Raw genomic sequence first — 14451 nt, 5'->3', positions numbered from 1 at the left:
GGGCGCGCAAACATAATCGTTTTATGTAAGAGAATAAATAAAACATAATTTTGCTACATGAATAAAATATTCTCTTGACAAATCAAACTATTGTCATAATCCGAAAGTATCAACCCTAGCAATATTCCCAACTCACCCCATTGCTATCCCTTCTAACCCCAACTACGGGGTGAGCTGGGATCATAGTAGAAACTATGAAATGAAACAAAAAATTGTCATTGCCAAACTAAAATGCATACATCCGGAACACTTTTATTGTATATAAATCAATGTGCCACATATTAAAATAAACTTTTATCCAGGTTTGAACTTCGATTTCGTCCCTACTCACCCCGTTTTACGGTATAATTTTACTTTGCGTAGGTATAGTCGCCATCAGATGTATCCAAGCGGCCGAGGTGCTCAAAAATATCTGAACACGCACTCTAACGTCTTGACAATAGAGGCGTGTTCAGATGTACTAGTCATTTAAAATATAAACTATTTATAATTGCAACTCATATTAAAATAACAAAACCACTAATAACCAAATTAACAAACCATTTTAAGCCATACGTAATTACTTATACAGTTATCAAGGAACCCTCATGCCTCAGCATGCAAACTGGTATTGTAAATATTGATTATATCTTTACATTGTTTTCGTTCTCTAAATATCAAAATTACATCGCAACTGAGCAGTGTCCGCACGATCGTCTTCTAGTAAAGTTACAATTTGAAGCTAAGTTGAAAAGATACTACTATGAAGATCGTGTTTGTTTGCTTGGTATTCGTGGGTTTGGCTTTAGCTAAGCCTGCGGGAGATGAAGATAATTCGAGAGGATGCATTATGGGAAGTTGTAAGTAGTTTAGACTAGTGTCATGGTTAATTGGTATTAAGCTTAGAATTAATTTATACGTGGAAAAATTTCTGCCTTAGATGAGACACACGTTTAAGTGTAGCGTTCTTACGGTAGATGTCGCTAGGGTCCCTTGGTGGGAAAAATCGCTGGCTATGGATTAGGTCTTTGTGGCTCAGTTGACAGAGCGCTGGAGTATCTATCCAGAGGCCGTGAGTTCATGTCTCACCCAAGACAGTAATTTTTCCACTTATAAATTTATTCTAAGCTTAATAGCATCGTTCGCAGACGTTTCTCCTTTTTCAAAATTAATATAGTCATGGTTATTGTTATTACGTTTGAAATGAAAACGGGTCATCTAGTATAAATATACCCACATTTTTACACTCTTGATCTTGTCTTATTTCGTTGTTTTTGAGTATAGTTGTTCTATAAGTTAGTAAAGGTCATTCTGGTTGAATCAACTGTATGTTGTATTCTGTCCCGTCAGCCAGGCGACAATAGTTTTTATGACAATAAGTAATTATATTTTTGATATTTTTTAACTACTTATCTAACGTTTTTCCACTTCTAATTTTTTTTCATTCTCCATGATTTTTTAGTATGTTAAAGACACAATGAAAAACTAGCTTCGTAGGTTTTCCTTTTTATCAAAATTTGTAAAACAAAGCGAAACCTATAAACCTAGAATATATTGCGCTGAAGCGATCGACATCAAAATTAAAGCGATTTGTTAAGATTTTGCTTAGTGGAATCCGATTTATTCCGAAATGGAAATTTCATAGTAGCTCAATAAAATTAGGATAAATATTTTGTGTAGTTTTGTAAATTGGTACAGTTATACCTTGTGTTGTGCTGGGTGCTTGTGCTGAGGAGGGTTGAAGGTAACTTTTTCAGATTTTTGTTCATATCACCCTCGAGAACTTTTAATACTCGTATCTGGACACCACGAGGTATAATTATACCAATTTACAAAACTACACGAATTATTTCTCCTGATTGCCCATATTTGACTCAATTTGACGTGGCTAATAGAAAAAGTAGGAACAGTAGAGTTCATTCATATGTATAGGTACATTTCTTCATCTTAATCCATTGCAATAAGGAGAAAAACAGTTTACATATTTATGAACTCAACTGTACCGTTATTTTGCTAGGATCCCAAGGTTAAATTAGCCAGCTAATTAGACGCCTAGGTCTTTAATTAAATGTCGGTATCTCATGAAATGGCTGAAAAAAAACAGCCAAGTAATTAAATACAACGCATAACCAGATGACTGAACGTCATGTAGTGTTTTACTTAAATTGGACATTGGTAAATTTATAATTTTTGGTTAGGTTAGGTTATTTTATTTATTTATTTAATTCGAAATGTATTTACTATTTATTTATTTTAATTTATTATTATATACTATTTATATATTTGAATCACCCGGATGAGTGAATCAGTCATTTTAAAGGGCTGATTTTCAATACGCCAAGTTATTAAACGTTTTATGATCCTAGTCCTAGTCAGTCAATTAACTATCAGCATAGTCAGCATAGGCAACCAATCGGATGTTGGCGTTTAAAGAACGGCCTAGGCGTCTAAAGCTGGCTAATTTAACGAAATCTCTGCGACATGTCCATAAGGATTGTATTGAACGTAGAAGGAAAATTAAAAAGCTTTTAAGCATTAATTTCATTGATTCCTAATACCTACAGTGTTTATAAGTCATCGGTGATAGGTCCTGACAGTGGTGGGCAAAGTACGGCCCGCGGGCCAAATCCCGCCCGCGAAATGATTTTATCCGGCCCACCGCCTGTCCTTCGTAATAATTTGTAGGTACATAGACCGCGAAATAATAAAAATTCACTTTTGCTGCAATTGTGTCTTCTGAAATTTTAAAACTTTCTGGTCCGCCATTAAGAACGTTTGGGGGACAATCCATCAGTCCGTAGTCCGAGGGCTACACGATAATTCTTTCGTATTCTGACCAGACTGACGCCAGAATTAAATTGTAACCTATTTTTAAATGCTCCTTACATGATAATGAATAGAATCAGGCGTTACATTGCGGAAATCCATAGTAAATAAAACAATAAATATTATTTTGCTAATCCGCAATATGTTACCACCCTCCCACCGCAAAAAATATATATTTGCGTATTTATTTTTGCGGTGGGAGGGTATCCATTGCATGTCAAAATACGCAAGTAAGTATATCGAGTATTGTCGGGTTATAATTACTTATAATCTTACCGTGCAACCCGTTTTCAGTGAAAACGCGTTTTCCCTATTTTAAAACCAAATAGACCGAACCCAACCTGTCTGTGAGATATCAATAGAATAACCTTGACCGTAACAGTAGGTTACATCTATCTTAGCCATAACACCTTGGATTGACCTTTCCTCGATGTCAGTAGGTATTATGACTACCAATAATGTAAATAAAACAACATGTTATATTTGAATACAACAACATAATTATGTGTTTACGATAAGAGGTGACCTCAGCTAGCATGAGCAAAACAAAACATTTTCGTCGGCTTGTAATCTACAAGTCAAGAGTTCAAGTCCCACCTTCCCGCTATCTTCTTGTCAGCGGTGGCAGCATGGTTCCCTTTTTAGGTTTCCGTAGTCAACTAGGAACCCTTATAGTTTCGCCATGTCCGTCTGTCTGTCTGTCTGTCTGTCTGTCTGAGGCTTTGCTCCGTGGTCGTTAGTGCTAGAAAGCTGAAATTTGGCATGAATATATAAATAAATAAAGCCGACAAAGTCGTACAATAAAATCTAAATTTTTTTTTTAGGATACCTCCCCTACACGTAAAGTGGGGGGGAAATTTTTTTTTCGCTTCAACTCTAGAGTGTGGGGTATCATTGGAAAGGTCTTTCAGAACTAATAGGGGTTTTCAAAAACACATTTTGTTCAAAAAGTGAATATATTCGGAGATAATCGCCCCGAAAGAAAAAAAAATGTGTCCCCCCCTCTAACTTTTGAACCATAGGTCCAAAAAATATGAAAATAAATCGTGGAAGTAGAGCTTAAGAAATACATTAAATGAAAACTATAGCGGTGTAAGTACACTTGTTATGTTTGTTTGGTACTAAGTAGTAATTGCGTGTTTTGGAACTTTGTGATTTATTTAAAAAAACGACAAAGTAAAGCTTGGATAAATAAACTGGATATTGATTTTGCTAATAACATATTGTTTTTAGGGTTCCGTTCCCAAACGGTAAAATCGGGACCCTATTATTAAGACTCCACTGTCCGTCTGTTTGTCTGTCACCAGGCTGTATCTTATGAACCGTAATGATGAACAACGTAAGACAGTAGAAATTTTCACAGATGATGTATTGCTGTTGCCGCTGTAACAACAAATACTAAAAACAGAATAAAATGAATATTTAAGTAGGGCTCCGGAACACAACAAACGTATATTTATTGCCGTTTTTTGCGTAATGGTACGGAACCCTTAGTGCAGGTTTTTATTAGTCCTTTGCGATTACAATACCAGTTCCATAATATACCTACATTATTTCCAATGCTTTACAAAATCTCACATAAAGCCGGAATCACATATCGCATCGAAACTGGTAGCCTGTAATTAATTTCGTGAGATGAGTTTTACCAACAGTTTCACGTGAAACATATTTACAAGCTTTTATTTAACTTGCCCTGTTAGTACGAATGGGACAAGTCTTGCAAGTTAAATTTGACCCACTTCCCGGTTTCCGATGAAGCTGAAAATTTGGATATATATATAAGTCGGGTGACAATGCAATATTATGGTACCATCAAGCTGATCTGATGATGGAGACAGGAGGTAGCCATAGGAACTCTGTGATAAAACAACGCAACCTAATTGTGTTTGGGGTTTTTAGAATTGTCTCGATGAGTATTAGTTGCCTGTGGAAAAGGTACAGTCAGCGATAAAAGCTTGTACCAACATTTTTCTTTTCAAAAACTAATTTTGTAATGCAATGCAAATCAATTTCGTGCCCTGGGCGATTTTTTGGTAAAACTAGTTTCACGGGGTTATTGCCAGTAGGACTTTTTTTGGGATTTGTTTTCCCAGCAGTTACCACTGGTAACTATTGTGAATAACCCGTTTTAATAACACTAATGTCGCGATTTTAATAGGCCAATCAGATTAGATCCATAAAAAGCGGTTTTTAGGGATTAATTTCTCGTAAGTTGGAAGTCGTTTTAATACTTTAATTTTGTCCTAAATACATGTGACCTGAGTCAGCACAATCCTCTTGGGTGTGCATTAAATTTTGGGAGCCTTGGGAGATATTTTTTCCTTGCCAAACCAGGAAGGTCTGGTGGATCAGGCAGTGCTGAAAAGCGATTTCTTAGTTTCTGTGATAAAAACTATGCAGCAATTTAAGCATGAAGATGTAATAGACAGTAACTTAAGTAATCCATACTATCTATACTGATACAATATGCGAAAGTGTGATTATTTCTCTACTACACTACACTCTCTACTGTAAAATAACTTAAGTTATTTTACAGTACATATGGTGCTACTTTATAGCACTAGTGCGAAAACGAGCATATTACGTTACTGTGTCGAACATTTAAAGGGCCATATGTACTGTAAAACGTTGTACGATACATGTGCGAATAGGTAATTCGCAACTCGTGTCGATTTAAAACACTCCCTTCGGTCGTGTTTTAATTTATCGCCACTCGTTTCGAATTTCCTATTTTTCGCAGTTGTATCGTAATGTACTATTATGACCTACTTACTCAATTAGTTCAGCTACTTATCTTTTCCAATGTTATTTCTACGGAATATCCTACAAAACTAATAATTATAGTACCAGCTGCTAATGACGTACCCACTGCGCGTGAAGTTAGCCTCGTGCGTCAGTTTGAGTGCGAGCAAACGTATATCACGTTTTGTATATTTTTTGTTGCGCATGCTTGTCATCATCAAAGGCCTTTGCGTCTATTGCAGACGATTGAAGCATTGCTGTTTAGACAACGAGTTAGGTGACTGTGGAGGCCGATGCGTCATCAGCGGCACGACCTCCCTCATTTTTGACAGAGAAAGCTCATGGCACCTGAGGTTCCAGTCCTGGTCTGCTTTCTGCGTCACCTTCTGCTATCTAACGAATTAAACCAGGCTTGGTCGCATAGCATTCTTCCCTCCACGCTTGCGCCATCCATCACGGTCTTCAGCTAAGGTTTCCCATGCATGGTGGTCGATTTCAAATGCTGACATGTCTCGCTTAATGCTTGCAAACGATGCGCAAAAAAGCAAAAGCAGCATTTCCCAAACTATGGGTCACGACTCATTGGTCAGTCGCGATCGAAATTTGACTGGGCCCTGAAACATAAGACGACATGCCGACCGATTGAGCTGACAAGAAAAATAATTTATTGGCAAACATTTCATTTTTGGTACAAGTTTTTATCGCTGACTGTATTTTCCTCCCATCGACACAATTCTAAAAACCCCAGACACAAGAGGTTGCGTTGTTCTACCACAGAGTTCCCATGGCCAACTCCGGTCTCCATCATCAGATCAGCTCGAGGGTACCATAATATTGTCTATGGAGCCTGGGCCTTACCTTATTTTCGTTAAACTTGCATTTCAAAACGTCTTTTGTTGTCATGCAGTTTCGTGTGATTAACGTTATTTACTATAATAAAATGAATGGCATAATAACCTATAAAAACAGAAAACAAATATTAACACAGTTTATAAAGTTAAAAGGAAAAAAACACATACAATGTAATCTAAAAATCATAATGTCCTAAGTTAAATGAACCTTTACGCCATTTTGTAAATTAAGGTAAAAAAAATGTCGAACACAAAAACATTATAATTGCTTGTAATTAATAATACTTGGAGTCACACATAGATAACACCAAAAACGATTGTTTTCAATGAAAAGGTATAAAAGTGCTCGCATTTATCCGAATATCTTTAATTATAGTCTGATTAAACTGACCGCAGAGCATTTGTTTTGGCGCCGACGTGATTAAAATGAAAATTTTCGCGATTTTAGTAAGTTTCTTCGTATTTGTGAAGGCGCTAGTTCCACCAGAATGCGAGGGACCTTGGTTAGTATCTGTATATGTATGAAAAACAAAAGGAATAAATCTATTTACTTAGCAAATTTCCAATTTACCTACTGATGCGTAGCTTATTCCAAAAAACCAAAAAAAAAAGAAATGCAGGAAATATCTCTCGTTCACAAAAATGGTTAGCCAATCACGTGGTTTTACCGGTAGCGCTCCAAGCCGACTGAAGCGGGGGGCCAGTTAAATAAGCGTCCAGATAGAGAAGTGTTGCCAGTGCGCATAAAGTGGTCGCGTTTAGTAGAAATTTGAATTTTCGGGATATTCCGAAATACGGAATTACAAGCATACATCAGTATTTTCTTTGTGTGAACTATACATACATATTACACTTTAAGACTATAGCCGATTTAGACGGATCAAGAACTTGCATGCAATATTCGATACAGTCGAACTACAGACTACAATGAATTTAGCCGATCGATCATATACCGCAATGTAAGTAATGTAACGAAAATCGCATGCAAGAGCTTGGTCTATCTACTCGTATACCTACTGGGAAACAAGCGATTGTTGCTTTTGAAAACCTTACATTTTTCCAGGTCCATTAAAATGCCCACCGGGCACCTACAGGTATGCCGTCGGCTGCGATTATCTCCTACCAGAACCAACCTGCAAAAACCCGAGGCCGGTGAAAGAAACAAAGTTCCAAATATGCGACTTCCAGGCTTGCTACTGCAGTCCCCCGACCGTCAGGAACGAGGAAACTAACCAATGCGTGAGGCTATGCGACTGACATATCAAATTCATAACCTGCTATTACAATCAGAATACGCTTTACATTACAAGCGTTTTTTGCTAGTAAGTACTAATGTAAAACGAACTATTACTTATTACGCGATATTAATTTACTTATTTTTCGGTAAGGGGTGAAAATCTTGGTTTTATTTACAACCTGTCCTAAAATTTTGTAATCATTATTTTAAATTAACAGGTCAAACAATAACCTTAAAAAACAATAAGTATTGATATCAAGGTTCTGCCTCTTTTTAGTTTCCGTAGTCAACTACTTAGGACCCCTAAGGGGCCCACTGGCCAAAAACCATTCGAAATGAAGACCTATGGAGTATATGCCCGCAAACACCCATTGATGAAGAAATCGCGACACGGAAATGGAGATGGATAGGACATACTATTCGAAGAGGGGAAACGAATAATGCTACCATAACTTTAGCTTGGAAACCGCCGGACGGAAGCCGTGGCTCCGGGTGTCCTGTACACTCTTGGCAACGATCCGTCCTAAGAGAGCTACGAGCGGTCGGGTTGAGCTGGAGCGAGGCCAGAAGGCGAGCTAAAGATAGGAAGGCGTGGCGCGAGCTTGTGAAGGCCCTTTGCATCTGTGGTGCTCTACAACAACAACGAGGGGCCCACTGATTACCCGTTCACCGGAAGGTATCGGCCTGTCAGTTATTCGCAAAAGCTGACAATCGCGAATAACTGACCTTCCGGTGAACTGGTAATAAGTGAGCCGTGCGCCCTTTTTAGTTTCGCCTTGTCCGTCTGTCTGTACGTCCACAGCTTCATGATCGTGAGTGCTAGAAACCTCCAATTTGGCATTGGGTACATACATAAATCAATAATTGCGACAACATTGTCAATTTTTTATGGGGATATTGGTATTGACTTTATTATAGACTAATGGATGGATGAAGTTAGGCAGACTGGGCGAAAGCTGATACAGTCGGGAGAATTGGTACTTTGAACGTGTGTTTTTGTAGCATGCAGTAGTAGTTGAGGGACTTCAAGATTGCACCGTGAATCAAGGAGAGTAAAAATTCCATGAACGCTGAGGACATCTAGGTCGCTGTACACATTCAGCGCGCCCAAGCTACAGCGTGTGATACTGCATCGACTACCTTGGGAGGGTATCTAATTGGTTTTCGAAGGGAGACCTGGATAATGACTCGTTGCGACCTTTCCAGCATAAGCATGTACGAATATGTTTTGCATGCCCCGCCCCAAGCAGGTATGCAGTATGCTAGCACATAATGGCAGATGCTAATGTAGACCGTCCTAAACAATGACTTGTTTACCGAGTTTGGTAAATTATTAAAAACGAAAATAAGCCTGCGTACGCTTATTGTGGTTATTAAAGTGGAGTTTTATAGAAATGGCAAATAATGTACACAAATATGACAGCTTTTCTTAGCATTTGGAAGATAACCTAAAATCTCTTGGAAGTTTGTTTTCGCTTAAATATTAATAATTAGCATATTTTAACTCGAAATTGATACAAATAAAAGATTAAAGTATAAAAACTGACGTAAAGTAAAAAAAAGTGCGAAATTACGAAGTAATGAAGGTAAATAAGTTTGTTTACATTATTTGACATTTCTAATGAACTCAACTTTACGTGGCCCTTGAAGTCAAGTATTTCGTCAAATATCACCCTTAGATATTTTATGGAACGAGCCCTGTCGATCGGCTGGCAAGAACAGGAAGATGTTGGTGACTGATTGGGTTCGTTTGCAGGTGTGAATTTTGATACTGGGTGAAATAGTAGGAGTTCAGGCTTTTGTTTTATTGAAACAAACGAATTTTGTTTTTGTAGTGTTGAGTGTAAGCAAGCTGCATTTTAGCAAGTCAGCTATAACACCCGTATCTCTCACTGCGGCTTTAGCAATACTTGTCCAGATGCAATCGTGGAAAATAATTGTCGTATCGTCGGCGTAGCAAATTAATTCAGTGTTGGGTAAATTGCCTGAAGCTATGTCATTATTTAGTGTAAACATTATACTTCGTATCATCCCCGATGGCGAGCAGATTTGTCAGATGTAACCTTAATAACATGACGTTACGAGTCAAGGTAGATGTCTTAGTGAATGATACGATCTATAAATAATATAGGAGCCAGAACACTACCCTGTGGGACTCCGAAACTGATCTGCATAGGATTACTTACGCCTGTCAGGTAGCTGCTAAATCATTCCAAGGCGATCCCTCGCACTCCTACGAGTTCTAGCTGTTTTTGTAGAATTGTTAATTAGGTTCAGGAAAACACCAAGGCAGGTTTCATTATTGTTCAGGTATCCTGATCTCAACTTTGTCATAAGCAACACTGCGACTTCGGTCGATCTTTTTTCGCGAAACTGACGAGTGCAAAAAGTGACTGAAAGCTACTGCTACCTTATTTATTATTATGATTTATTTTATTATTTATGAACATTTATAGTACCTAAATGAATTACGCATAAAATAATCATTAAATCAAAATCGTTTTGAGACTCAATATACAAAACAGACCGTCACAAAGGCCTGCCTTGAACGCGGGGGGGGGGGGGGGGGGTTAGATTTATTTTATTGGAACACGTGTCAAGTGTTATTGTACTGTAGGTTCTGTGTTATTTGACCTTGAAAGCTAGGTTGTTACAAACGCAATTAATAAGCCATTACTGGACACAAAAGAGACAGATTATTGTAGATAACGATGATAAAAAACTTGTCTTAAACATTTCAGGGCCTATTTTTTTTTTGGTTTATTTTTTCCGTTAGATTTGGAGACAATTTGGCTGGTTTAAAATGCTCGTTCATTCTCGGCGGAATAAAGACGAAAATTACATACTTTTACGAAAATATATTTTATTCAGAATAGGGAACTTCGATCTATCCACCAAATTTTATCGAAATCTAATGTAAAAAAAACGACAATAAGATAAAAATATTCATTTGAGCTTGAAATTGCCCTACCCCACTGGCTCCACATAAAACCAGCGCCGTTGACCACGCTAGTAGCCAGCTGCATTGCTGAGTGGAGACCATTTTGGCTTCACATCTCTGTTACTACTGTTTTTACTACTGATTTGATGTGTTGTCTGAATAAATGATTTCTATTATATTCTAAAGTATAGTAGTAGTAGATTTTTAACCAAGGGATGAAAGGCAATCATTTCAGTCGAGGTAGTTTGAAGCTCAAACGCAGTGAGACCGCCATTGCCAGTAGTCCGTAATTCTTTTACAAGTCCAAAAGGTCCATAAGTTCAATTAATTACGTATCAATATCAATCTTCTTCTTGAATTGCCTGAGTTTGTTCTTACTTTTGTATAAATGTTTGGCATTAGAACTACGACATTCACATAACATTCTCACCTAAAAGATATTCGAGTGGGACGACACAGGCTTATTTTAGACGTTCATAAGCGCATTAGTGCGGCTGCTTACCTTCAGCTATGGTTCCATCGGGCAGAAAGCACGAAACTTGGCATGTATATAGCTTTTACGTCTATAAGCATGAATAGAAGTGGAAACAGGCCGAGAAGTTAATATTCTCCATAAAATCATCTACAATATTGTCTTATAGGTAATATGCATTTAAACTTTCACGATTTTAACACAATATTACATTATACAAATGGGAGTTTCGAGGAAGAGGAGGATTGTTAGTGTCGTGTGTCGGCAGAGTAACATTCCTAGTGCGCTAAACGTTCAAATTGATAAACAAGACCAAGTGCGGGTAGTTCGAAAAACTCATGCGGCTAGATGATGTTGATGTCAACTTTTGCCAGTCTTCTCCGAGATCACGGGGACAAGGCCGTCCTCAAAAGGTCGGAGGTAAATTTAAATCTTAATACGCGATTAAGTCACGTTTCTATAATTCAATAATGTAATATGCCTACTTGAAAAGTAAACTATCTTTAGGTATATTTAGTTCGAACGTACACTGACTTCAGAATAAAGCGCTGGTGGCCTAGCGGTAAGAGCGTACGACTTTCAATCCGGAGGTCACGGGTTCAAACCCCGGTTCGTACCAATGTACGAAATATCATTTGATATTTACCAGTCGCTTTTCGGTGAAGGAAAACATCGTGAGGAAACCGGACTAATCCCAGGCCTAGTTTACCCTCTGGGTTGGAAGATCAGATGGCAGTCGCTTTCGTAAAAACTAGTGCCTATGCCAATTCTGGGGATTAGTTTTCAAGCGGACCCCTGGCTATAAGCCGTGGCAAAAATGCCGGGACAACGCGAGGAAGAAGAAGTTCACTGAGATCAGAATGATATCTGAAATAATATCAACTTGGCCATCAGGCCAGGCATTAAGTATACACTTGGGAGAATTTCGATAGTCGGGTGGTTTTACCAGGGCTCGGAATCTGTATTCAAATACCTGTTAATATCGTTCCAAAACCGTTACATTATTTCGTTTAAAATTGTCGTCCTAGCCGGTAAGAAGAGGGAACGGAATTTTATGGTTCACAGGGAACGATACAATACCGGTTAAACTCGTTGTAATACGTAAAAGAGATAGCAATACTTACTCGCACTATCTCGCTTCGACATTTTCAATGTATCCGGCAAATTTAGCTGCACAAAAAACGGAAGGCGACGTATTTGGCATCAACCGGTATCTCAATAGAACAATTATTTAACCGTTAACCGCAAACGGAAGCGAAATCCTTTTCGTTCCCGGGTGAATTATAAAAACCGGTTTGAAAAATAAAACTGTTTTCGCGCACTAGTGTTTACGTAGAAAACAAACCAAACTGTGGATGGCGAGCCTCTTATTCATATCGAAGTTATTTTAATGTGCAGCTGCGTAATAAATTATTGTACTTATTCATTGTTGTATTTGGCACCTATTGTATAACTGACATTTGTAAGGCATGCTTATTTTTCCATCGCTGGGGGATTAATTTAACTAAATATATGTATGACTAATAAAATGATTTAGTGAAGTGACGTCATATAAATTTTGTTTACTTCGTTTTTCACTTAAGTATAATGCTAAATACTATATAACATAAGACTAAAAATGGCATGCATGTGTAGGCGGAACCTTAGCTCTGCTAAATATAAAGCCGTAAGTAAGCTTTCTTTATAATTAATATCTACCTCTTACCATATGGTTCTGAATAACAACAACGCAGAGTTGAAATAACCAGAGTAACAACGTTATATAACCGTGCCGTCGGTGTTTTGCTGTGAGAGTACATTCAACCAACGTCAAATTACAGATTGTATTTTCAACTGCTTAGCGCCACTTGCACCATCCTATTAATCTGTGGTTAACCGGTTAAACCGGTAACCCAATATCAAATTGTACAAGTAACTATGGTAACTCCAGGTTTAATCGGTTAACACTAGGTTAGCGTGATGGTGCAAGTGGCTCTTAACCTTTTAACAAACGAACGAAACGAACAACTGTTGATACATTTTTTATATTGATCACATTTATCGTACACAGCTTACAATAAATAAATTACTCACTTAATTAAAACAATAGGACTAAATTTTGAAAGGGCAAAATTGTATTGTATTTGAGTTTAACTACTTATGAACTTACTTATGTTTTATGGAGCGGCACCTGGATGGAGTTATATAGCGTTTAATTTGGCACTTCTTTTTAGACAGTATTGAGAAGACAAGCGAGGTGTCACCGGAAAATGCGCAGTCCATTCATGAACATTATGGTGCAGTAGTTTTGAAAACGTCAGAGAAAACTGGCGTGAATCCGCGCAGGACCGGATAAAATGGCGTATTTTTGTCTTGGAGGCCAACACTCATTTTGGGTCATTGCGCCAAACTAGTAAGTAAGTAAGGTTCAGAAAACGCATGAAACGACGGACACGAAAGCGCATGAGTCGGACATGTGTATCGGTAACTAATTTTCCGAGTATTATGTAAACTACCTTATTGTTATTTTCTTAACTAATTAATTTAAGTTATAATAAGTGAATTGTAAAATTCTTAGTGAGAATAATAATGAATGAATGAATGAAATCATTTATTTCGAGCTAAAAACTCATATAGTGTTAGTACATACAACAATTATTATTTATCTACCTATATATCTAAGTTAGTACAATATAAACAAAACAATAAATACCTAAAACTACTTAACATAATCTATGTCGATGATGCGTTGGTCCGTTGGGTTCATGCAGTTGGTTCCAACGCCTCATCAGTGGGCAGTCCACTCTGACGACAAATACGTTTAGGAGACTGTTGGTGCTACCCTGCAACCTATGCAATAGGGATGCCGCTCTTTTACGCATAATAGCGTAAAAGTCATCCGTACGGGCATCGGCGAACATCCCTGATGCACTGCAGTACCGAGGCAGACCCATCAGTATCCTAAACGCATTATTATATTGCACACGCAGCGCATTGTACGATCGCTGCGAGAAGCTGGTCCACAGGCTGCAAGCATAAAAAGACTGACAATAAGCTTTAAAAAGTGTAACCTTTACGTCATTGCTACACTTTGCAAACCTGCGCACCAGCATATTGCATCTGACCGTCAACGCCCTGCGCTCTCGTTCCAAATCAGGATCGTCATTAAGGCTTTCGGTGAGCCATTGACCCAGGTACTTAAACCGCTCTACTCTCCTCAGGGCGGCACCATTTAACTCAACCCTAGGAACTTCCTCTAGTTTCTTGTTGCCGGCCCTGAAGATGAGTAGTTCACTTTTTGTAGTGTTATACCTGAGCCCATGTCTCTCCGCATAATGCTCACATATTTTTAGGAGCTTCCTGAGCGCTCTGATTGAGGGAGCCAGCAGCACCATATCATCAGCGTAACTTATGTTGTTGAGGC

The 14451-nt window shown here is 38.1% G+C and overlaps 1 protein-coding gene across 1 annotated transcript; it reads left to right on the top strand.

The window, feature by feature from the left end:
• The first annotated feature begins 651 nt into the window (after positions 1-651).
• On the top strand, positions 652-7795 carry LOC133531154 (uncharacterized). The gene is made up of 2 exons (XM_061869285.1): positions 652-839; positions 7462-7795. The coding sequence occupies exons 1-2, from the start codon at positions 743-745 to the stop codon at positions 7653-7655; spliced, it is 291 nt and encodes a 96-aa protein (XP_061725269.1). The 5' UTR covers positions 652-742; the 3' UTR covers positions 7656-7795.
• Positions 7796-14451: the final 6656 nt, after the last annotated feature.

This window comes from Cydia pomonella, chromosome 2, assembly GCF_033807575.1.
Source record: "Cydia pomonella isolate Wapato2018A chromosome 2, ilCydPomo1, whole genome shotgun sequence".
In the NCBI taxonomy this organism is placed as follows: Eukaryota; Metazoa; Arthropoda; class Insecta; order Lepidoptera; family Tortricidae; genus Cydia; species Cydia pomonella.
This window is presented reverse-complemented; position numbering and strand designations above follow the sequence as displayed.